Below are 25,648 nucleotides of genomic sequence, written 5' to 3'. Positions count from 1 at the left end.
CAAGTCCCAAAAGATTTGCTTGTTAGGTGAATTGGACATTCTGAATTCTCCCTCAGTGTACCTGAACAGGCGCCTAGGGCGACTAGGGAATGTGGCGACTAGGGGATTTTCACAGTAACTTTTAAGGGGAGGCAGTTGCGTAGTGGTATTGTCAATGGGCTAATAATCCAGAGACCCAGAGAACTCTGTGGTCCTAGGTTCAAATCCTGCCACTGCAGGTGGTGAAATTTGAATTCAATAAAAATCTGGAATTGAAAGTCTAGTGATGACAATGAAAACATTGTCGATTGTCTTAAAAAACTGTCTGGTTCAGTTATGTCCTTTAGGAAAGGAAATCTGCCACCCTTACCTGGTCTGGCCTATAAGTGATCCACGGCAATGTGGTTGACTCTTAAACGCCCATCAAGGGATGGGCAACAAATCTAATGAAAAGAAAGGGGAGTTGCGGAGGGGGAGGGGGGCAGTGAAGAGGGGGAAGGGGAGGGCAGGAAGGACAGGGGGCAAAGAATAATAGAGGAGGAAAGACGAGGGAACACAAACTGGAAGGAGAGCAAGGGAAACGACAACGACCATAACGAACACAGCAGGGCACCAGAGAGTAAGGCCCTGCCAGCGACGCCCACGTCGTATTAACGAATAAAAAAAAACACAAACTAAAAAGGCCTCATTTTGCTTACCATTTCTCTTTTACTCTGTGCCAGATTGCGGAGATTTCTCAATGGGGACAGTGAGCTGCATCTGCATTTGGGATATGCACAATGTTCAGGCTCAAAGATATTTTCCTGCATTCCATCTAATTTTCCTGGGTGACCACTAGCACAGAGGTGTCCAGATAAATGTGTCCTCAATGAATTGACAAGGATCTGGGGGTGGGTAGAGGGGGGTGGATTGGAGACCAAAAATATAAAGTTTAGTAAGATAGCCAAAATTTAAACCCTCCCAACCCATCTTTTGGATGCCTGCAGTCAAAGCTTTAGGCATTTTTTAAAATGTTTTTTAGTGGGTTTTCTGTACATAGTATAGTTACAGGTGTATGCAAAGAGAATCTAAAAAGAGATAACAAAAACAAAAACACTACATAAATTTAAAAAAATACATAAATAAAAAAACAAGGGGTGGGGAAGTAACAACTGGGGAAGTGAATATACACAGAAACAACGGATGGACAATTACGTTATACATGTCTTTAGGGGTGGGGGGGGTGCTTTCTTCCCCCGCCCCTTATTTTCTTCTGTTTTTTTAAAAGAAAATCCATACAGCCCAAGCAAAACAAAACACAACTGGGTGGGTAGGGTGCCTGAGCACTCCTGATGTTGTTTGCCTCTCCCAGTCAGTTTTTGCTGTTGTTGTGAGTTTGCCTCCGCCTCGGCTGTCTGTCATTCCTTCCTCCTGTACTTTCTTACTCTCTGGAGCACTGCTGTGTTCATTGTGGTCGTTGTCATTTCCCGTGCCCTCCTTCCAGTTTGTATTCCCTCGTCTTTCCTCCTCTCTGGCTCCCCTCCATTATTCTTTGCCCCCTGTCCTTCCTTCTTTCCTACCCTCCCCTTGCCTCCCTTCACTGCCCTCCTTCCCCCCCTCCCCGCCCCTCCCCCTCTCTGCAGCTCCCCTTTCTTTTCCGTTGTGTTTGGCTACCCCCTCTTGCACTGTCCCCACCCCCTGGGTCCTCCCTCCCTTCTCTTTTCTCATGTCTTGGCTACATTCCCTGGATCTTGGCTACTTGATTATTTACAGGTCCCGGAATAGTTGGGTCAATGGCTCCCATGTTCTGAAGAAGCCATCTTCCGACCCCGGATGGCGAATTTGATTTTCCTCCATTTGGAGAAATTCCGATAGGTCGGACGGCCAGTCTGCAGCTTTGGCTGATGCTGCTGGCCGCCAGACGAGCAGGATTCTACGGCGGGCGATCAGGGAGGAAAAGGCAAGGGCCTCCACCCTCCTCCCCATGAAGAGATCTGTCTGGCCTGATACCCCAAAGACCGCCACTTTGGACATTGCCTTGAAGAAGGCTGTCCAGCACCCAGCAAGTCTGGGACATGCCCCTCCTCTGAACACCATGGCATCCACCAGCACGCCCCAGCCCTGCCCAACAGTGGTGCGTCTGCCTGTCCCCAACCCAATTGGAGGAGTCCCAAAGGCTGCAAGCGCAAGAGATTGCACCAGCAATGTGTGGCACTGAGGCCAACACTGCTAGGTTGGTGACTGCAGTGGAAACTCTGGAGCACGATGTCAGCACCATGAGTGGTGATGTCCAAGGATATGCATAGTCAGTGATTGCCATGGCTGAGCATTTTCACAGCATGTCTGAGCTCCTGGGGAACATGCCCTATTGCAGGTGGACCTTTCCGAGGCATTGGCGGAGCATCTCCCAGTCTCAGGTGGACCTTTCCGAGGTGCTGCGGAGAATGTCCCGGACGCTCAGGGATGTGTCCCAGTCATAGGTGGACCTTTCCAAGGCACTGCAGAGCGTGTCCCATTCTCAGGGGGGCATTGCTGAGGGACTCCAGAGCATGTCCTGGTTGCTGAGAATCGTGTTCCAGATCTGGTGGACATTGGCAAGGCACGACAGAACATAGCCCATCCACAGAGAGGCACCACTGAGGGTATCGGCAACATGGTGCAGACATTGGGAGCCACCAGGACTGGCAGAGCCAGATGATGCAGGAGCATCCAGAGCTCAAACCAGCTGCTATTCCACCCCATGGTGACCGGCAGAGCCCCATGGCTCTGATCAGGAAGAGGGAGCGCTGGAGACTGACCCGAAGCCCCCCAAGAGGGAGACGATGGCAGTCACCAGCTCTCCCGAGTCCAACCCCCCTACCGGAAATGGCGTATCTCAGGATCATCATGCGGAACAGTGAGATACGGCAAGGCATGTGCCACTGTCAAGTCGAATGGGACCCTCCGGCCCCAGGACCTCTAGAGGACACCTGCCAGGAGCATCAAAGGTGACAAGATGCGGCAAGCAGCAGGCTGCCTCCACCTCTGCTGTGCAGGCTGGGGAAACTTCTAGACATAGCGGTAGAGCACGGAGAGCTAAGCAGATACAGGGGCACAGGGGTGGGGTGGGGGGAGGGCAGAACGGTCAGTTGCTAGGGACAGATGGATCACGATTGTACAACATTAAAACACGTTACGTCCAAGACATGTGAAGCCTTCATCAAGTTATTCCACACAGCGGGCTGGCCTGCAGCCCCCCTCCCCAAATTGCCCTCCCCGGCCCCAGCCCCATGGGGTCCCTGCTACTAGACTGACCAACCTCCCCTCCACCAAAGCATAGTATGTGCAGGTGATGGGAGTGAGCGGACACTCAAGCTGATGGGCATGAGCATGCACTCAACAGAACAACAGGAGCCAAACTATGGCATAGATTAAGGAGCGCAAGAGCTCAGCTCACAGGTGGGTTATTATCACCCTCCTGCCTTGTATATTGACCTGCTGTCATTGCTGACATAGCACAATCAACCTGAAGTGATGTAACACTGGGAGGGTGGAACAGAGCAATTTAAGGGGAAGGGGAAGGGAGCGAGTAATACGTGGGTGGGGGAATGGTTGGGAGTGTGGGGGGAGAGGAATGGGGTTTGTGTGAGGTGGATTGGTTTTGGGGGGTGGGGGGGCACAGGTGGGGGGATAGTGGTCTGCTGTACCAGGTTGTGGAGTGCACACCAGACCACTACAAAGCAGGCGACCCTCTGGGGGTGGGGGGGGGGGGGGCATTACAGAGCGGTCGAGTCGGAACTGCATTTTCAGGAGTCCAATGCACCACTCAATGACAGCCCTGGTGGTCTCCGCATCAATTTCTGGCCTCTGTACTGGCGTCATTAGCCAGGTCCAGGTCCCTTATCGTCCAAGTGCCAACCGGTCACCTGGGGATGTCCTGCAATGATGCCGTGGATCTCGGACTGTCCCAGGATGTAGCTGCCGTGCACACTCCCTGGGGAGCATGCACACACGTGTATGATCTTCAGATGGTGGTTGCACACGAGTTGGATGTTTAGGGAGTAGAAACCCTTCCTGTTGATGGAAGGGCACTAATAGATGCGTGCCATTTGTTATCCCTTGGACCTGCGGCATCCCAGCGATTGCAGAGTATTCTACTGCCCGGGCATCTTGATTGTTTAATCCAGGTCAAAGTTTATATGGTCAGCTGCCCGGGAAAACAGGGCATCCATGACTTCACAGATGCACTTGTGGGCTGTTGCTTGAGATAAGCCACACAGGTCCTCACTCGAGCCATGAATGATCCTGAGGTGTAAAGGTTCAGGGCTGCAGTGACCTTGACGCCCAACGGGAGAGGATATCCTCCTCCTCCACGTGGTGCCAAGTCTGCAAGGACATAGCACAGGAGTCACATCTTCTCTTTGTTGAGGCAGAGAATCCTGCGACACATGCTGTCCACCATCTGTTCAAAGGACCAGGGATGCCTGTACACCTTGAGCCGTTTCCGGCCTCCCCCTCTGGGTCTCTTCCTGGCCTGATGGGCAGCTGGATCCTCAGGGTGTGGGAGACTGGCTGCCACCTAAAGCCTCTGTTGACGCTGTTGCCACCGCCTTCTCCGGTGTCTGACCGCCTCGCCTGTCAACCCAACTGCGAGGGCAATTTCCGCGGGGTCCACAATATTATCCATAATGCCATATCTACAAGGAATTGTAAAGGGCATGAGACTGATAATCAGCTATGGTTTCCATCCCAGTACTCTCGGATCCCCCAAGTGTCCCCCATCCTCGAATCCCCTGCCATCCCTCAGGGTGCTATCCAACATGCACTGCACATGACTCCCGACTGCAGCAGTGGCCCCTGGGCACTGGATCCCAGACCCTGGCCCCCTGACACTCACAGGAAACATGACCTGAACCAGGTGCTGGTTCCCTCCCTGGTCCATACATACACCCTCCGGTCGAGGGCATGTCCCCAGTGCTGAGGCCCAGCCATTGGGTGTTTGAATGTTGACTGTTGCCTCTGTGGTGTTGATACCTTCGGAGTTCAGAACAAGCGTCCAGGCCTCCAGGCAATAACAATCGTCTGCATCATGGCACCCATGGTGATCCACTTGCGAGCTGTGAGGTGCTCACATTACTAGAATTTCCAGTTCCCCATTAGCATAAGCCTTCAGCTGTGTGACCAGCGGCCTCCATGGTCAGGGTGGGTTACAGTGACCTTCACCATATTACCATGGGTGTGGTTCTGTCACGGGGGTGTTCGGTGGGACAGACAGGTGCAGCTGGAGCTGCTCCTGTTATGGGTATACATGATCCGAGGGGTGGCATGATGGAACCGTGGGCACTTAGCCCCCCTCACCCCCACCCCCCCAGTCCAGGGGAGACCTCCCCAACGATGGCCAAAGTACTTTCTAATAACCTCCCTTCATGCTGAGTGACTTTGAAGTGGTCAGATCGAAACTGACAGCACTTAACTCTGTTTGAAGTGGTCCGGAGCAGTCAATCAAAGTTTCATATGTATAAACATTGCCATTAGACCACTTCAGAATTACTCAACCATAAAGGATTTGGAATGGAACAATGTTGACAGCTGAAGAATGTGGATGCTGTCAGACCTATCAGAGTAAAATCAATATCAAAGTGAAATGAAAAAATGGCTTGCAGATCAAAGATCTGAGAGGGTTTAAACCCAGCTGACGGGCTTTCTCTTTCCAGAAATTGGCAGGTGCCTGAACCAGCAGGTGTATTGCGCAGGTGAGTTTTAAAGCAGAGTTTTTTCACTGCCTCTGTTTGAACTGCTCTCTAACTTCCAGACAAGAGTCTCTCTTCTGGAGTGGCTTACTGACAGGAGTCTCTTTTCTAGGGGACTTCCTGACAAGTGTCTCTCCTCTGCTGGGCTTCCTAAAAGGGGTCACTTTTCTGGGGGTCTGTGGGCTGGTCTCCTTATTTAGATGGTCCCTATGGGGGTCTATTTATTTAGGGGGTTTCTTAGGTCTTGCATTGTGGGGAGACAGTGGCCCTTGGATGGACTTTGGAGGCAACTCCCTTAAAGAGTTACCTCCTTCTTCACCACGAGATCCACTGCATTAGAGCCACACTTGTCAGGACCAATGGTAATTCTCGTCCATGTGATTCCTGGCCCAGAGGACCGGAGGATCACGCGGGCCCAGAGAATGTGGTACCCGGCCTGTTTAGTGGATGAAAATGGGTCTTAATGACCCATTTGCATCCTCCCATTGGCGCGAGGCACGAACCTCGATCTCGATGCCAGTGCAATTGCTGGAGCATTGAAAATGGATTGGCACCCGGCACCGATCCCGTTTTCTTCACAACGCTTGATTCCTCGTCTCATTGGTGAGTCTGATACCGACGGCATGAGAATTCAGCACAAGGTTTAACAAAGTATATTCATTGGTCAAATATACTAAATCATATTTATATCTTCTGGCACTGCCAAAGCAGAATTCATGTCTCCCACTGAACATTTTTATTACTACATTGCATTTTTATCAGCATCAAGGATGGAGATTGCTACCAAACCACTGCCAATGCTACATTTGCTTACCTGCCAAGTAGTAATCTCATCCCTTCACAATGCTAGCAGCTACTGCTGTCACTACTCAATATGGCTCAGATCAAGAAAACTTAGCAGAAAACAGTTCTTTGATTCGGTGTTCCGTTTTTTGCATGCCACAGTCTCATGAACCATCAATCATATTAAAAATGGATTCATGGCCTGGACAGCCTCCAAATTGCCACTGAAGCCTGTGTGACAATGTTTAAGTGCGTGATGCAGTGACCAAGCCTTATCCAAACTGTTAATATACAATATCCTTGTAAATTATGTGTGGTTACTCGTGTTGTAAGTGTGAAATGTCCCTCCTTTGCTGTTTAAAACAAAGGTATGAATATATGCACATTTTTATTCAGTATTTTACAAGGCTCAGTGACCGATATGGAAATAAATTCTTTCAGATAGATGGTTGTTGTGTTTTTCATGCATTTTCATTCTATTCCTCTTTTTATGAACATTTTAGAAACATGAGACAGTGTCTGAACTTTGGCTTTCTAAACAGGTAAGAAAAATTACAGCCAGAAATGAATTCATCATGTGAACCAATTAATCAAATTGATATTCAAAATATATATATATAACGTGCCCATTAATGCGATACAAGACAATAACACAGCTGTAATGGAAACAGAGGAAGCTGGAAATACTCATACAAGATTTGTGGAGGGAGGTACAGAGGTCAATGACCTTCTGTTAGAACTGAAAAAAGTTAGAGATGCAACTGGGTTTGTGCAAGGGCAGAGGCAGTGAATGGGGGGTGGGGGATGAATAAAAGGGAAAGTCTGTGCTCGGTGAAAGCCCCGAGAGATTAAATGACAAAATGTACGGGAGTGAGACAAATGATGAAACCAGTGATTGGAGAAAGAGTAAATGGGAAATAGCAGAATCATTAGAAATAACTGCCGTCCAAAAACATGAAGGGAGAGGTAATGATCTGAATATGTTGAACTCATTGTTTGTTAGTCCAGAAGGCTTTAAAGTGCCTGATGAGATACTGTTCCTCAACCTTACACTGGGCTTCATTGGAAAAGTGTGGGAGGCCAAGAACAGAGATGTTATGGTGGAGTGGGGTGAGTCAAACTGAAATGGCAGGCAATTGAAAGTTCAGGGTCGCCTGCAGTTAGCATAGTTATATCTTGCTTATCGGAACATAGGAATTACAAAACAGGAATTGCAATACAACAAAAGACCAAGGTGCACCAAGTTTACCTTCTACCATCCTATAGTCATGTGATATAATGATAATGGAGTAGTTGAACAATACTAGCAATCAATCTTTAACAATGAATCTACAACAGATGCAAAGTAGAACAAGAAAAACACCAGGCAATCTCCAGTTTCTGTTCCTCATAAAATTTAAACTGAGATTAAGCCTCACCTGCCTTCCACGCAGACAATTATGAAGTTAGTGCTTAACTCCCATTACAATGCAGTTCTGTCTAACTGTCATTAATTTTGGTTAACTTCGTTCAGTGATCTGCAAACCACATGAGGTGCAAACTGCAACTAAAAAGCTTCCGTTTATCATCATAGAATCTCTACAATGCAGAAGGAGGCCATTTGGCCCATCGAGTCTGCACCGACCCTTTTGAATGAGCTGCCCATTTACACTCCCCTGTCCACCCAGCCCTATCCCCGTAATCCCATAGCCTAACCTGCGCATCATCAAGGGGTTATTTAGCTTGACCAATCAACCTAACCTGAACTGTGGAAGGGAACGGGAGCACCGGAAGAAACCCATGCAGACACGGGGAGAACGTGCAAACACCACACAGACAGTGATTCAAGACGGGAATTGAATCCTGGTCTGTGGTGCTGTGAGGCAGTACTGCTAACCACTGTGCCTCTCCCTGCAAACATTCAGGTAAATTGAAAACAGAGGGCTTTCCTAAGCTCCCCATCTCCATGATGAGGTAACATGTTCTGAGTTCCACTCAAGGTGATCTCCAAATCAATTATCCCTCATTTACAATTTCACCACCTGAACCCTCCTACCTATTTACAACTTAATTTCTTCTAATGTGACTCCATTAAACAAACATGGATAACATTATAGGGAGCGGCACGGTGGCACAGTGGTTGCACTGCCGCTTCACAGTGCCAGGGACCCAGGTTCAATTCCGGCATTGGGTGACTGTCTGTGTGGAGTTTGCACATTCTCCCCTGTTTGTGTGTGTTTCCTCTGGGTGCTCCAGTTTCCTCCTACAGTCCAAAGGTTTGCAAGTTAGGTGGATTGACCATGATAAATTGCCCCTTGGTATCCAGGGATGTACAGGTTAAATTACGGGATTACAGGTATAGGATGAAGCGAATCGATACAGATTTGTTGGGCCGAATGGCCTCCTTCTACACTGTAGGGATTCTATGAGATTCTATGAGATTCTGAACTGCCATTTCTTTAGGCATTTTGGCAATCTCTAAAGCCCAGCACTTTAATTATCTTACCTTTACAACAAAAATCTTCCCAGAACTAAACATTATTCCTAAAATATTAACATGAACCATGAACTAGATGCTTGCTTCAATGTATGAACAAAATGGTCTGCTTGTACATTTGTGCTTAGGTGATTTGGTATGCTGAACAATGTAAATACAGACACGGGCATGGGGTGAAGCATACAGGAGTGTAATATTAAGCAGGTCAGTCCATAAGAGGGTCGTTTAGGAGTCTGGTAACAGCAGGGAAGAAGCTGTTTTTGATTCTGTTTGTGCATGTTCTCAGACTTTTGTATATCCTGCCCGTGGAAGGAGTTGGAAGAGTGAGTAAGCCGGGTGGGAGGGGTCTTTGATTATGCTGCCTGTTTACCCCAGGCAGCGGGAGTTGTTGATGGAGTCAATGGATGGGAGGCAGATTCATGTGATGGACTGGGCTGTGTTTACTGAAGTTTCTTGCGGTCTTGGGCCATACCTGGCTGTGATGCAGCCAAATAGGATGCTTTCTATGGTGCATCTGTAAAAGTTGGTAAGAGTCAGTGTGGACATGCCGAATTTCCTTAGTTTTCTGACGAAGTACAGGCACTGTTGTGCCTTCTTGGTGGTAGCGTCGGCGTGGGTGAACCACGACAGATCTTTGGTGATGCGCACCCATAGGAATCTCCACTTCTGCCCTATTGATGCAGACAGGGGTGTGTACAGTACTTTGCTTCCTGAAGTCAATGACCAGCTCTTTAGTTTTGCTAACATTGAGGGACAGATTGTTGTCTTTCTGACAATACAGTCAATGCTGCAATTTTGTATGCTAGATCCAGTACAAACTTCCAATAATAACAACACAAAACCAGGTATAACCTCACCTGAAAACATGCCTGGAGATGCAGACATATTAAAATGTTTTAACCTTTTCTTCTGACTGTGTGCCCCTTGATCATCTATACTGTGTCCTAAGATCCAGAACAAGCCACTTCAAGTATATTCATACTTCTCTTTCTTGAGTGTCAGGCTTTTCCCCTCTAAGAGTGTTCGAGAAGTTATGAGGGGCCATGAGGTGTCATGGGTTAGCATGGATAGAGCATGAGAAGTGTGCAGAAGGTGAGGGCTGGAGGAATGTTTCATGTTTTATTATTTATTTTTAAACTTTGGAAACAGTGCTGGGTCCCCAAGACAAGCCTTCTGCTCAGTCCGCCTTTGTTCCTGGCAGCCCCCTCAGTTCGTCACGGCTTTTCCATTCCCCGACTTCAAATACGCCCAACCCCATAACCCGAGACCAAAAATCCGTATCCGTCAGCCATTTTAAGATAGAGGGTGAAATTCTCCCCAAAAATAACTTGAGTGTCATTTCGGGTCCAAAAACCAGTGCCAGGTTAGTACTGCTAGGGTGCCAAGGGCAGTGCCATTGCACTATCCTGCCATGTACTCGAGCACCTTGAGGCTACAATGGCCATCAAGCCGTCTGGCTTGGTCATCACATTTGGTGTCCATTTGAGTGACTAGCAATCAGCGCGACATGGACCCAGATTTGTGGCTCTTGTGTGATTCACCCTTGCTCCCAGATCCTCGCCGGGCTCAAACTCGCTGAATCGCGTTCGTACATCAAACTCAGCTCACCTTTGAAGTTAGCATATGTATACTTCATCTTTATCTTTCCAGTAGCTAATACTTTCTAGGCATATGGGGTGGGATTCTCTGGTGGGCGATGCCGAAATCGCGTTTGCCGATCGGCTGGAGAATCCCCGTTTGCGCTGAAATTTTGGACAGCGCCTGTTTTGCGATGCTCCCCCCCCCCCTCAAAAACAGCATACTCGAGAAGTATGCTGCATGCCGTCGGGACGGCCTCAGGACGTCACCTGAGGCCCTTACCCGATGCTCTGCCCCCGATGGGCCGAGTTCCCGATGCCGCGGAACACTCATGGTATTACTCATGGGGTTACTGGGGGACATTATTTGGCAGGCCGGGTCCACGCATGGCTGTCTCCATGTTGCACAGCGCAGCCGCTGCAATTCTTTTTTGGCGTGGGAACCAGGAGCTTTACCCGGCGTGGCTGCAAGCCCCACAACGGTCCCGAAATCAGTGCAGCTATTCCACCCTTTTTTCTGGTGTAAAACGCCACTGTTCCCACGCCGGTGTGAGCACTTAGTCTGCAAATCGTAGAATCCCGCCCATGACTTATCTGCTTCTAACATAGATAGATGAGCTGAGTTAACACCATGAAAAGCAAAATGTTACCATTGTTACATTGGACCCGTATCAGCTTCCATAGTAACAAAGTTACCCTCTATCTCTATTGGAGCTATGCTGCCTCTTTGCTATAACTTGCATCATCACACAACTCCAACATAGTAGAGGCATATTGATCAGTATTATCATTCTCACACTCACTACCAGATGCCATTTTATCCAATCCATGAAGGAATTTATTTGTAGTGCATAGTTGTTTACTCTGCCTGATTACTTAAGTGATTTTGCTATGTTTGTGGATCCTTTCCTGCTCTTTGACATTTCATCTAAGAATATTTGGGTTCTGAGTAGCATCTGCAAGTAGCTGATTTCAACCATCAGGGTCAGGCAGGTGCTACTTTCCATATTGAAAGCATGATTTTTGCTTGTCTCTGCTCCTCTCTTTGTTCTTTGAATTCCTTCACGACTTTCCATACGCAGCGTTTGCCATGGTGTCTGATCCTCCCTGCACGAGCACAATTCCCATCTGGGGTCGTTCAGTTCTCATCGCTCATGTCTCTTCTGTTATTTCTTTGCGTGTGAATATGTGGTCCTCTGCCCCTTCGAACAGCAGCCTGGGGATCACACTATTCTTTCCATAAGTTTGAGTGATGTGAATTCACTCCATAGACTATGAATGAAACAATCTTACAGGTTTTCATCCAATTTTTCCCAATAGTTGCAATTTAGCAATGTGTTTTGACTGCATTACATAATCACTGGTGGACTGTATCTTACTTGACCTCGAGGAATAAATTTTAATCTCTCTGCCACTGTCACTGACATTTTTAATTGCGTTTCCAGAGTACCATTGTTAAACCGTCATATCATTTACTGCTGGGTTTGTCCGGTACAACCAAGTCTTGCGACCGTCAAAGATAGTCTTATTGAATTCACACTCGCTGGAACTTCCCCCTCCCCTCCCAGCGCCAAGCAGAATACATCGTGCCCATCATCTTCATACACTGCTGTTATAGAGCTGACCACATGAAATGACTTAAAGTGATGCCCCGCATACAATTCAGTCTTTTTCTCCATCAGTCTGATGAGACATTCTGTCAGTGGACTGGGTCACTTACAACCTGCAGTCCATGTGTAGTAATTTTAACTTTTAATCGCTGGGCAAAAGAAATCAGCTGTCAGTTTACTGGTTTTCTTTTCCGAATAGTAATACAATAATCTTTATTATTGCCGCAAGTAGACTTTGTGGAAGATGATTCTTGAGTAGGGTGTGTGGACAGTCTGGATCATGTTAACATCGAAAAGGAGGAGCTATTGGGTGTTTTGAAAGATATTAAGGTAGATACGTCTCCTGGGCCGGATGGGATTTACCCCAGAATACTGAGGGAAGCAAGGGAGGAAATTGCTCAGGCCTTGACTGACATCTTTGTATTCTCATTGGCTACAGGTGAGATCCCAGAGGACTGGAGAATAGCTAATGTGGTACCGCTGTTTAAGAAAGGTAGCAGGGATAATCCTGGAAACTATAGGCCGGTGAGCGTCATGACGGTCGTAGGTAAATTATTGGAGAGAATTCTCAGGGATAGGATTTATACCCATTTGGAAACAAATGGTCACATTTGCAATAGACAGCATGGTTTTGTGAAGGGAAGGTGGTACCTCACTAACTTGATCGAGATATTTGAGGAGGTGACAAAGATGATTGATGAGGGGAGGGCAGTGGATGTTGTTTACATAGACTTCAGTAAAGCCTTTGAAGGGATGCCTCATGGCAGACTGGTACAAAGAGTAAAGTCACACGGGATCAGACGTGAGGTGATAATATGGATACAGAACTGGCTCATTACAGAAGGCAAAAAGTAGCAGTCGAAGGGTGTTTTTCTGAATGGAAGGTTGTGAATAATGGTGTTCCACAGAGATCTGTGCAGGGGCCTCTGTTGTTTGAGGTCTGTGGTGAACGTATTGTATTAACCATTCACCATGTATTACCGTGTATCAGCTGTTGCCCATGTGGGCTCCACCTATGGACCATTGTACGATATTTCATTGGGTGTATCATGTTGGTGCCCTTGTGGGCTCCGCCTCTGGCTCCGCGCCTTGACGGGAGGTATAAAGAGCAGCAGTCCTGTAGGCGGCTCTCTCGAGGAGATCAGTCACAGACAGGCTCTGTTCTAGTCGATTAAAGCCACAGTTTACATCTACTCTCTGTTTCACATGAATTGATGGTCGCATCATAGTGTGCATAAATGATTTGGAGGAAAATGTAGCTGGTCTGATTAGTAAGTTCGTGGATGACAACAAGGTTGGTGGAGTGGCAGATGGTGTTGAGGATTGTCGGAGGATACAGCAGGGTATACGGCACAAGGAAATGCTGAGGGTTTTGGCAAAAGTTGGTATCATGACCAGCACAGGCTTGGAGGGCCGAAGGGCCTGTTCCTGTGCTGTATTGTTCTTTGTTTCTTATTCTTTGTTCATTCAATTTCCTTATTAAACATCCTTTCTGAGAGCTGAATACTGTGCAGTGATGCCATCACTGTCGGCTGCTGATTTTTCTCTATTTTGCTTAAGTTGTTACTGTTATCTGATACTACTGTGACCCTTACTGCTAAAAACATGTTTCTTAAAACCGATAAAGATTGCCACAAATCCGCCCCCAAAATCAGTGTCTTCTTACATATTGTAACAATCTCATATTCTGGCTCCTGAATAGTCCACTAACATATGAAGGTGGTATCACTGGGGAAGATCCAGACTATGATACGTTTCACTCCAATAAAAAATTTTGAGTCATAGAGTTTTACAGCACAAAAAGAGGCCCTTTAGCCCATCATGTCTGTGCTGGCCATCAAATTCCTATCTATTCTAATCTTATTTTCCAGCACTTGGCCTATAGCCTTGTATGCTGTGGTGTTTCAAGCGCTCATCAAAATGCTTTTTAAATGTTGTGAGTGTTCCTGCCTCTCATACCTTTTCAGGCAGTCACTTCCAGATTCCCACCATCCTCTGGGTGAAAAGGTTTTTCCTCAATCCACCTCAAAACATCCTGCCCTTTACCTTAAATCTATGCCCCCTTGACTAAGGAGAAATGAACAAAGAACAAAGAAAATTACAGCACAGGAACAGGGCATTCGACACGGCCTTCCCAGCCTGCGCCGATCCAGATCTTTTATCTAAACCTGTCTCCTATTTTCCAAGGTCTACTTCCCTCTGTTGCCGCCCGTTCATATACCTGTCTAGATGCCTCTTAAATGATGCTATCGTGCCCGCCTCTACCACCTCCGCTGGTAAAGGAGGTGTTGTTTGTAGTCTGTGGTGAACGTATACCTTCCTCCAGGTCATTTATGTAGATCACAAACAACAGTGGTCCGAGCACGGATCCCTGTGGAACACCACTAGTCACCCTTCTCCATTTTGAGACACTCCCTTCCACCACTACTCTCTGTCTCCTGTTGCCTAGCCAGTTCTTTATCCATCTAGCTAGTACACCCTGAACCCCATACGACTTCACTTTTGCCATCAACCTGCCATGGGAAACCTTATCAAACACCTTACTAAAGTCCATGTATATGACATCTACAGCCCTTCCCTCATCAATTAACTTTGTCACTTCCTCAAAGAATTCTATTAGGTTTGTAAGGCATGAACTTCCCTGCACAAAACCATGCTGCCTATCACTGATAGGTCTATTTTCTTCCAGATGTGAATAGATCCTATCCCTAAGTATCTTCTCCAACAGTTTGCCTACCACTGACGTCAAGCTCACAGGTCTGTAATTCCCTGGATTTTCCCTGCTACCCTTCTTAAACAAAGGGACAACATTAGCAATTCTCCAGTCCTCCGGGACCTCACCCGTGCTCAAGGATGCTGCAAAGATATCTGTTAAGGCCCCAGCTATTTCGACCCTCGCTTCCCTCAGTAACCTGGGATATATCCCATCCGGTCCTGGGGACTTGTCCACCTTAATGTCTTTTAGAATACCCAAAACTTCCCCTTTCCGTATGACAACTTGACCTAGAGTATTTAAACATCCATCCCTAGTCTCAACAGCCGTCTTGTCCCTCTCCTTTGTGAATACCGATGCAAAGTACTCATTAAGAATCTCACCCATTTCCTCTGAGTCCATGCATAAATTCCCTCTCTTGTCTTTGAGTGGGCCAATCCTTTCCCTAGTTACCCTCTTGCTCCGTACATACGAATAAAAGGCTTTGGGATTTTCCTTAACCCTGTTAGCCAAAGATATTTCATGACCCCTTTTAGCCCTTTTTATCGCGAGTTTGAGATTCGTCCTACTTTCCCGATATTCCTCCAAAGCTTCATCAGTTTTGAGTCGCCTCGATCTTACATATACTTCCTTTTTCATCTCAGCTAGTCTCACAATTTCACCCGTCATCCATGGTTCCCTAATCTTGCCATTTCGATCTCTCATTTTCACAGGAACATGTCTGTCCTGCACTCTAATCAACCTTTCCTTAAAAGACTCCCACATTTCAAATGTGGATTTACCCTTAAACAGCTGCTCCCAATTCACATTCCCTAGCTCCTGCCGAATTTTGTTATACTCTGCCTTTCCCCAATTTAGCACTGTTCCTTTCGGACCACTCTTGTCCTTGTCCATGAGTATTCTAAAACTTACGGAATTGTGATCGCTATTCCCAAAGTAATCACCGACTGAAACATCAACCACCTGGCCGGGATCATTCCCCAATACCAGGTCCAGTATGGCCCCTTCCCGAGTTGGACTACTTACATACTGCTCTCAAAAACTCTCCTTACAAATTCTGCTCCATCTACGCCTCCAACACTACACGAATCCCATTCAATGTTGGGGAAGTTAAAATCTCCCATCACAACCACCCTATTGCTCCTACATTTTTCTATAATCTGTCTGCATATTTGTACCTCTATTTCATGCTCATTTTTGGGAGGCCTGTAGTAAAGCCCCAACAATGTTACTGCACCCTTCCTATTTCTTAGCTCCACCCATATTGCCTCAGTGCTCGAATCCTCTATTGTGCCCTCCTTAATCACAGCTGTGATATCATCTCTGACGAGTAATGCAACTCCTCCACCCCTTCTACCTCCCTCTCTATCCCTCCTGAAGCATCTCTACCCTGGGATATTCAGTTGCCAGTCCTGCCCTTCCCTCAACCAAGTCTCAGTAATACCAATAACATCATATTCCCATGTACTGATCCAAGCCCTAAATTCATCTGCCTTACCTGCTATACTTCTCGCATTAAAACAAATGCACGAGGTTTCTTCCTATCTACCCTATCTACGTCCTTCATAATTTTGTACACCTGAATCAAGTTCCCTCTCAGCAATCTCTGCTCAAAGGAAAACAACGCCAGCCTAACCAGCCTCTCTTTATAGCTGAAACGCTTCAGCCCAGGCAACATCCTGGTGAATCTCCTCTGCACCCTTTTTAAGGCAAACACACCTCTCTCTGGGATTAGAATTTCCAAGGAATGTGGGAGCACATTCAGGTACAGTAACTCCAAATCTGTGGATATTATTTATAATTCTACAGTTTGTAGACCCATGCCGCTTGTGCAATCTGATGGGTTTTTTGGCTTTCTTTTAATTAGCTTTTTGAAAAAGGTCACTCTTTGGGGCAAACTTAGCAAATTTTGGTGGAGGTCTTGGGGCTGTCTACTCCCCACCCCGCCCCAACTCCCAGATAAAAATCTCTGGTTCCGCCCATTAAGTCTCCCCCCCCCCCCCCCCCCCCCCCCCCACATTCATCACTGGCAATACACCCCCATCCCATATTCATTGCCAGCAATATAACATCCCCCCACCCCCTACATTCATCCCTGGCAATACAACCACCCCCGCCACCCCTCTACATTCATCGCCAACAATACAACCTCCCAACTCCCCCCCACATTCATCTCCAGCAATACAACCCCCCAGCCCCCTGCCACTTCTACATTCATCGCCAACAATACAACCTCCTTCCTCCACCCACCTCCCTCCCCCACATTCATCACCGGGGATGAATGCAGGGGTGGAGGCAATACAACTTCCCCCTCCACCCTCCTTCTCCACATTAATCGGCAGCAATTCAACCTCCACTCCTGCAATCAAATCTGGCAAGACACAACCCCTCATTGCCCACTTTCCACACAACCCCCCCACCAGCCACCACGCATAGACAGACCCCGCTGCGAGACTCCCACTAGGGCCCGCTCCACACTACTGCAAACCTGGCAGTGCCATCCAATGCTAGTGGCAGTATTGGGGGGGCAGCTGCCAGGGCACGTCCCAGGCATATCCTTTTACCCCGCTGGGCTATATTTAAGTCTGCGTCCCTGGAGGGTGTCTCCTCGATAGTATTATGCCCAGCCCTTGTTTTAATCCATACCAATGTGACATCATGTCGGAAGGTTTGAAGAATTTGTGAGGGGGGACCATTTGCAGGGGGGGGGGGCGGGGGGGGGGGGGGGGGGGGCGGAGTGCTAGCAATATTAAAACGTATTCAAATGAAGTTCACAATCTTTGTGGGTGTGTATCTTGTGACATCGCCAGCGAGGAGTGGGAAAAATGAGGAAACGCAATCTCGCCGCCGATAATCGCAAGATTCTCCGGCCGCGCCACTAGGCGGTGAGGGAAGCCTCAAGATTCCGCCCGTTGTGTCTACGCTGGGTTTTCAAGGGTGTGCGGAATGCTAGGGGGCAGAGATTCACCAACTTCTGCAAGTTGTCCATGACAAACAGCCATTTTTCGGTACCTATTTTTCTGACTCACAACTGGTTGGTTTCTTTTAAGTTGAATGCGTTTTTGCTGAAGGACCAGCTACAAATTGGTAATTAAATCTCTTAAAGGAGAAAGAGAATATTCACAGGTACTGCTAAAAGGGAAGTAGCAGAAAGGCTGATGAAATGGACAGACGCATGGGAGATTAAATTTATTGCAGAGAAATGGAACATGTCATAAATTGGAGGTAGACATGAGGATAAATTAAATGGTTAAATTTGAAAGGTGGTGCAAGTACCGAGCAACTGGGTTTTCACAGGCACAAATCTTTGAAGGTGGCAAATCAAGTCGATAAGCCTGTTAAAAACATATGCGATTGCTTCCTTTATAATAAGAGGCACACCCAGCAGATTATGGGATGTCTTTATTTTAATAAATCATTGGTTAGGCCCCAGCTGAGTAATGTACCCCATTCTTGCACTATGCATTAGGAAGGATGCAGATGAGATTTACGAGAATGATGCCAGAGATGAGGGGCTTCTGTTATGTAAGAGACTAAGGGGAAGCTATGATTCATTTCCTTAAAAGCAGAGAAGATTAATGGGAGATTTAATGAGGTTATTCAAAATTATATGGAGTAAATAGGAATAAACTGTTTCCACTGATAGAAGGATCAGTAACCAGAGGGCAAAGATTTAAGATAATTGGTAAAATTAAAACCAGCGGCAAGATACAAGATGAGAAGAATTGTTTCATGCATTGAGTCCTATAGAACATAGAACATAGAACAGTACAGCACAGAACAGGCCCTTCGGCCCTCGATGTTGTGCCGAGCAATGATCACCCTACTTAAACCCACGTAACCCGTATACCCATATCCCAACAATCCCCCCATTAACCTTACACTACGGGCAATTTAGCATGGCCAATCCACCTAACCTGCACATCTTTGGACTGTGGGAGGAAACCGGAGCACCCGGAGGAAACCCACGCACACACGGGGAGGACGTGCAGACTCCACACAGACAGCGACCCAGCCGGGAATCGAACCTCATAAACTAAAATGCATTGTGCAGTGTAGCAGAATCAATGGTAACTTCCATTGATATATATTGGACAAGGAAACATTTGCAGCGTTTTGAGAAAGGGCAGGGATGTGAGACTAACTTTTGATCTTTCAAAGGGATGGCAGAGACATATTCGTTAAAACAGCCCCTTCAATGCTGCACGATTCCATGAAATGAAATGAGTAACTTTTGTGCATTTTCTTGAGAGATCTAACACTCAGAACTTATTCATCTGACCTGTGCGGATAAAAGCACAATAGCTAGGGCAGCATGGTGGCGCAGTGGGTTAGGCCTGCTGCCTCACGGCGCCGAGGTCATAGGTTTGCTCCCGGCTCTGGGTCACTGTCTGTGTGGACTTTGCACATTCTCCCCGTGTCTGCATGGGTTTCGCCCCCACAACCTAAAGATGTGCAGGTTAGGCAGATTGGCCACAATTATTGCCCCTTAATTGGAAAAAAATGAATTGGATATTCTAAATTTATATTTTTTTAAATAAATAAATAAAAATAAACGCACCATAGTAGCTAATAGCTCCAAAGTAATGAATTGCACATCGAGTGCATACGTCTGTGGCCCCCATGACGACGGACCGGGGGCTGGAAAATGGGGGCAAGCTGTTCAAAAGTCCATTAACTCTGACAGGATCGGAAAACCCCATCAGCGGGACGGGGCATCAAATTACGCCCTGGAAGATTTGAGAAAGGAAAATTACTTGGATCTTGTTCTTAATGTTTTTTATGTTTCAGTAATATTCTGGCATTTTTCTATTTTTTTAGAATGAGGAACCAGTGTTCTCACAGGATGGCAACACATTTTTTCGGACTGTGCCTGTGAAACAAGGTGGTCGTGGAGAATTCCACCATATTGCTATGTTCACTCTTCAGGTGAGACGTTGTGAATTGTGCTTCAAAGTTACAAATTGCTCTGTTTATTCAGACAACAGCGTATAATGGAGTTCACAAGGCTCCAGGCGGTATTGCATTTTGTCAGTCAAATCAATTTTACCTTCGTTAATTAACTTCAAGAAATATGAGAGCCTTAAAATACCAATGATTTTCACATTTGTTATTGTTAACCGTTTTGATTGGTGTTGGTTAAGTGATGAAAGATGAAAAAAAAAACAATTGCTGGTCAAGCAGAGGAAGAATCCAAATGTTGAACCCAGTCACTTGATTATCGGAAAATTATTATTAGAATTGATCTCATTTTCTAATTCTTCCAACTTTTATAAAAATGTAAGCACTTTGCGTAATTGGATTTTGTAAACTGCAGTAAGGATTTTGTTTAAGATATTACTATAATATTGAATTTTTAGTGAGCATTAACACAATGAGGAAGAAACTCACCTTGGTTAGTGGTTCACAACGACCACTTAGATCACCCGATAATCAGTGCCATTGTCGTCTATGGAATTGCATACGAATCATTGCCGTGGCTTGTGGCTGATCTGATACAAGCCATTTTGTACTGCTGGGGATGATTTTCTACCCCAATGGTTCAATGTCATAGCTGAGAAAAGCTAATCTGGGCGATAGGGTGGCACAGTGGTTCGCATTGCTGCATCACCGCGCCAGGGACCCTGGTTCAGTTCTGGCTTTGGGTGACTGTGTGGAGTTTGCGCATTCTGCCCACCTCTGTGTGTGTTTCCCCCGGGTGGTCCAGTTCCTCCCACAGTCCAAAAATGTGCAGGTTAGGTTAGGATGAATTGGCCATGCTAAAATTGCCCCTTTAGTGTCCAAAAGATTAGGTGCGGTGACTGTGTTACGGAGATACGGTTGGGTCGTGGGCCCAGGTAGGGTGCTCTTTCAGAGGGTCAGTGCTGACTCAATGGGTTTCTTTCTGTATGGATTCTATAATAATTTTTTTAATAAATTTAGAGTATCGAACTCTTTTTTTCCAATTAAGGGGCAATTTAGCATGGCCAAACCACCTACCCTGCACATTTTTTTGGGTTGTGGGGTAAGACACACACAGACATGGGGAGAATGTGCAAATTCCACATGGACAGTGATCCGGGGCGATAACCCGGGTCCTTGGCGCCGTGAGCCAGCAGTGCAAACCACTGCCCCACCACGCCGTCCTATGGATTCTTTGATCTTAAACTCCCTTACTTAACATTTATGGGGCAGGATTCTCCGCCCCATGACGCCGGAAACGCAAATTGCAATCGGGCGGAGAATCAGGCATCTGGCCAAAATCGAGGTCCGCGCCAACCGCCAATTCGGACACCATGCTCCGGAATTCCTCTCTGGTGGCGAAAACAAGGTTTGAGCCCCATGCCGGTGGGGGGCAGGCAAAACCAGCATTTGCATTCATTTAAATGTATTTAACGTGATGGATCCAGTATGCTTCGGGCCTCTGCGATGCTCCACCCCTCTCAGGTGGAAGTCAGACTTACTACAGGTATTTACAAACGAGGACTGAGTGCCATGGCTGCTGAGGGAGAGAGAGAAGGTAAGCAACATTTTTAAAAACTGTCACGTTTCTGGGCGGCACAATGGCGCAGTGGTTAGCACTCCTGCCTCATGACGTCGAGGACCCAGGTTCAATCCCGGCCGCGGGTCACTGTTCGTGTTGTGCTTGCACATTCTCCCCATGTCTGTGTGGGCCTCACCCCCATAACCCAAAGATGAACAGGGTGTGTTGCTAAATTCAGGATGGTTGGCGTACATAGAACATATAGAACATAGAACATACAGTGCAGAAGGAGGCCTTTTGGCCCATCGAATCTGCACCCACCCACTTAAGCCCTCACTTTCACCCTATCCCCATAACCAAATAATCCCTCCTAACCGTTTTGGACACTTAAGGGCAAGTTAGCACAGCCAATCCACCTAACCTGCACGTCTTTGGACTGTGGGAGGAAACCAGAACACCCAGAGGAAACCCACGCAGACACGGGGTGGCCTGGTACCATAAGACCATAAGACATAGGAGCGGAAGTAAGGCCATTCGGCCCATCGAGTCCACTCCACCATTCAATCATGGTTGATTTCAACTCCATTTACCCGCTCTCTCCCCATAGCCCTTAATTCCTCGAGAAATCAAGAATTTATCAATTTCTGTCTTAAAGACACTCAACGTCCCGGCCTCCACCGCCCTCTGTGGCAATGAATTCCACAGACCTACCACTCTCTGGCTGAAGAAATTTCTCCTCATCTCTGTTCTAAAGTGACTCCCTTTTATTCTAAGGCTGTGCCCCCGCGTCCTAGTCTCCCCTGCTAATGGAAACAACTTCCCTACGTCCATCCTATCCAAGCCATTCATTATCTTGTAAGTTTCTATTAGATCTCCCCTCAACCTCCTAAACTCCAATGAATATAATCCCACGATCCTCAGACGTTCATCGTATGTTAGGCCTACCATTCCTGGGATCATCCGTGTGAATCTCCGCTGGACCCGCTCCAGTGCCAGTATGTCCTTCCTGAGGTGTGGGGCCCAAAATTGCTCACAGTATTCTAAATGGGGCCTAACTAGTGCTTTATAAAGCCTCAGAAGTACATCCCTGCTTTTATATTCCAAGCCTCTTGAGATAAATGACAACATTACATTTGCTTTCTTAATTACGGACTCAACCTGCAAGTTTACCTTTAGAGAATCCTGGACTAGGACTCCCAAGTCCCTTTGCACTTTAGCATTATGAATTTTGTCACCGTTTAGAAAATAGTCCATGCCTCTATTCTTTTTTCCAAAGTGCAAGACCTCGCACTTGCCCACGTTGAATTTCATCAGCCACTTCTTGGACCATTCTCTTAAACTGTCTAAATCTTTCTGCAGCCTCCCCACCTCCTCAATACTACCTGCCCCTCCACCTATCTTTGTATCATCGGCAAACTTGGCCAGAATGCCCCCAGTCCCGTCCTCTAGATCGTTAATATATAAAGAGAACAGCTGTGGCCCCAACACTGAACCCTGCGGGACACCACTTGTCACCGGTTGCCATTCCGAAAAAGAACCTTTTATCCCAACTCTCTGCCTTCTGTCTGACAGCCAATCGTCAATCCATGTTAGTACCTTGCCTCGAATACCATGGGCCCTTATTTTACTCAGCAGTCTCCCGTGAGGCACCTTGTCAAAGGCCTTTTGGAAATCAAGATAGATAACATCCATTGGCTCTCCTTGGTCTAACCTATTTGTTATCTCTTCAAAGAACTCTAACAGGTTTGTCAGGCACGACCTCCCCTTACTAAATCCATGCTGACTTGTCCTAATCCGACCCTGCACTTCCAAGAATTTAGAAATCTCATCCTTAACGATGGATTCTAGAATTTTGCCAACAACCGAGGTTAGGCTAATTGGCCTATAATTTTCCATCTTTTTTCTTGTTCCCTTCTTGAACAGGGGGTTACAACAGCGATTTTCCAATCCTCTGGGACTTTCCCTGATACCAGTGACTTTTGAAAGATCATAACTAACGCCTCCACTATTTCTTCAGCTATCTCCTTTAGAACTCTAGGATGTAGCCCATCTGGGCCCGGAGATTTATCAATTTTCAGACCTTTTAGTTTCTCTAGCACTTTGTGCCTCTCGACCGGTTGGTTGAGACCAGTCATGTGACGACTCCCCGATTGGTCGAGAGCTGAGTTAACCCCGCCTCCAGGGCGGGGTATAAATACCCAGTACTCCCGGCGGTCGTCCTTATACTGTAATCGACCGCAGGGCTAACATCTAGTAGATTAAAGCCATACTTTTGTTCAGCAACTCGTCTCGCATTCAATTGATGGTACATCAAATGGCAGGCCCTATCTGCCAAGGAGGATGAGGACAATTGCCAGGATGAACCAGGCATGGAGCCCAGACTGGCACGGCAGGCCACTCAACATGTGCTCCAGGACCGCCACACACGGGACAACCTCATCATCTCCCGATTTGCCAACTTGGAGCCCTGACCAAGGGCAGCTCTGCCGCCCTGTCCCACCTCGCGATACACCCCCTTCCAAGTGATGCCCCCTTCCCCATAACAGCGCACATCCTCTCCTGTCCCTCCTCCACTCACTACATCTTCCCTGTTCCTCCTCCACTCACTGCATCTTCCCTGTCCCTCCTCCACTCACTGCATCTTCCCTGTCCCTCCTCATCTCACAGCACCACCCCTGTCCCTCCTCATCTCACAGCACCACCCCTGTCCCTCCTCCCCTCACTGCACCACCCCTGTCCCTCCTCCCCTCACTGCACCACCCCTGTCCCTCCTCCCCTCACTGCACCACCCCTGTCCCTCCTCCCCTCACTACACCACCCCTGTCCCTCCTCCCCTCACTGCACCACCCCTGTCCCTCCTCCCCTCACTACACCACCCCTGTCCCTCCTCATCTCACAGCACCACATCTGTCCCTCCTCCCCTCACTGCACCACCCCTGTCCCTCCTCCACTCACTGCACCACCCCTGTCCCTCCTCCATACACTGCATCTTCCCTGTCCCTCCTCCCCTCACTACACCACCCCTGTCCCTCCTCCACTCACTACATCTTCCCTGTCCCTCCTCCCCTCACTGCACCTTCCCTGTCCATCCTCCCCTCACTGCACCACCCCTGTCCCTCCTCCCCTCACTGCACCTTCCCTGTCCCTCCTCCCCTCACTACACCACCCCTGTCCCTCCTCCCTCACTGCATCTCCCCTGTCCCTCCTCCCCTCACTGCACCTTTCCTGTCCCTCCTCCCCTCACTGCATCTCCCCTGTCCCTCCTCCCTCACTGCACCTCCCCTGTCCCTCCTCCCCTCGCTGCACCACCCCTGTCCCTCCTCCTTCACCGCACCCTCCCTGTCCCCCCTCCCCTCACTGCACCACCCCTGTCCCTCCTCATCTCACAGCACCACCCCTGTCCTTTCCTCCCCTCACAGCACCACCCCTGTCCTTTCCTCCCCTCACTGCACCACCCCTGTCCCTCCTCCCCTCACTGCACCACCCCTGTCCCTCCTCATCTCACAGCACCACCCCTGTCCTTTCCTCCCCTCACTGCACCACCCCTGTCCCTCCTCCCCTCACTGCACCACCCCTGTCCCTCCTCCCCTCACTGCACAATCTTTGACGCTCCTCCCTTCATTCCGTCACAGCACCCAGCTCCCCCTCTGCCCGCCAAGGGCTCTACCATCATCACCACAGTGTGTTGGCCCTGGGAGGGCAGTCTCTGTTTTTTATAAATGGTTTTTATTGGGGTTTTGAATAAAGTATATTTACCGTTATGCACACAAAATAAAATACATGTGTATATATACATAGAAGAGAAGAGAACACGCATAAAAAACAAAACAAGCAACAACAAATAAACAAAAAAAAGCTTGAAAATAACTGCTAGGGTATGATGTGCTGGCTCAACAACAGCAGCTCTGTACAGTTGGCAGTATTATTTTTAGCACATAAGTAGACTTCTGTTTGTGGTGGTGGGGTGGGGGGTGGGGGGGACTGGAGGGTGTACACATACATTCAATCTCCGGAGAAACAATTACAGAACAAATACAGAGGGAAATACGTGAATGGATCTGGTGTTGGCGCTTGCTTCTCCCGGACCGTTTTCGCTGCCGTTATCGTCTCGCGATCACCTCCGCTTCAGCCGTTCGTCCCGTCTTTCGCCCGGATTTTCCTTGTTCTCTGTTCCTGTAGATGCCAGGTTTGTTACTGTTTCCCGCGCCCTACTTCCGGCTGCAATTCCCTTGCCTCCCCCCCCCCCCACCTCACTGGTTCCCCTCTATTGTTTCCTGTCTCCTCCCTCTTCCACCCCCTCCGCCCCCTCCTCCCCTTCTCCTGTAGTTCGCCTTTCTTT

The 25,648-nt window shown here is 47.8% G+C and overlaps 1 protein-coding gene across 1 annotated transcript in view; it reads left to right on the top strand.

Annotated features, from left to right (window-relative positions):
* Positions 1 to 25,648, top strand: part of LOC119962051 (inactive dipeptidyl peptidase 10-like) — a 1,164,028-nt gene that overhangs the window by 1,014,288 nt on the left and 124,092 nt on the right. The window contains 2 exon segments of the mRNA XM_038789842.1: positions 6,974 to 7,012; positions 19,668 to 19,775. Of these exon segments, the coding sequence (XP_038645770.1) occupies positions 6,974 to 7,012; positions 19,668 to 19,775 (147 nt within the window).

Source organism: Scyliorhinus canicula, chromosome 2, assembly GCF_902713615.1.
Source record: "Scyliorhinus canicula chromosome 2, sScyCan1.1, whole genome shotgun sequence".
NCBI classification, from domain to species: domain Eukaryota; kingdom Metazoa; phylum Chordata; class Chondrichthyes; order Carcharhiniformes; family Scyliorhinidae; genus Scyliorhinus; species Scyliorhinus canicula.
This window is presented reverse-complemented; position numbering and strand designations above follow the sequence as displayed.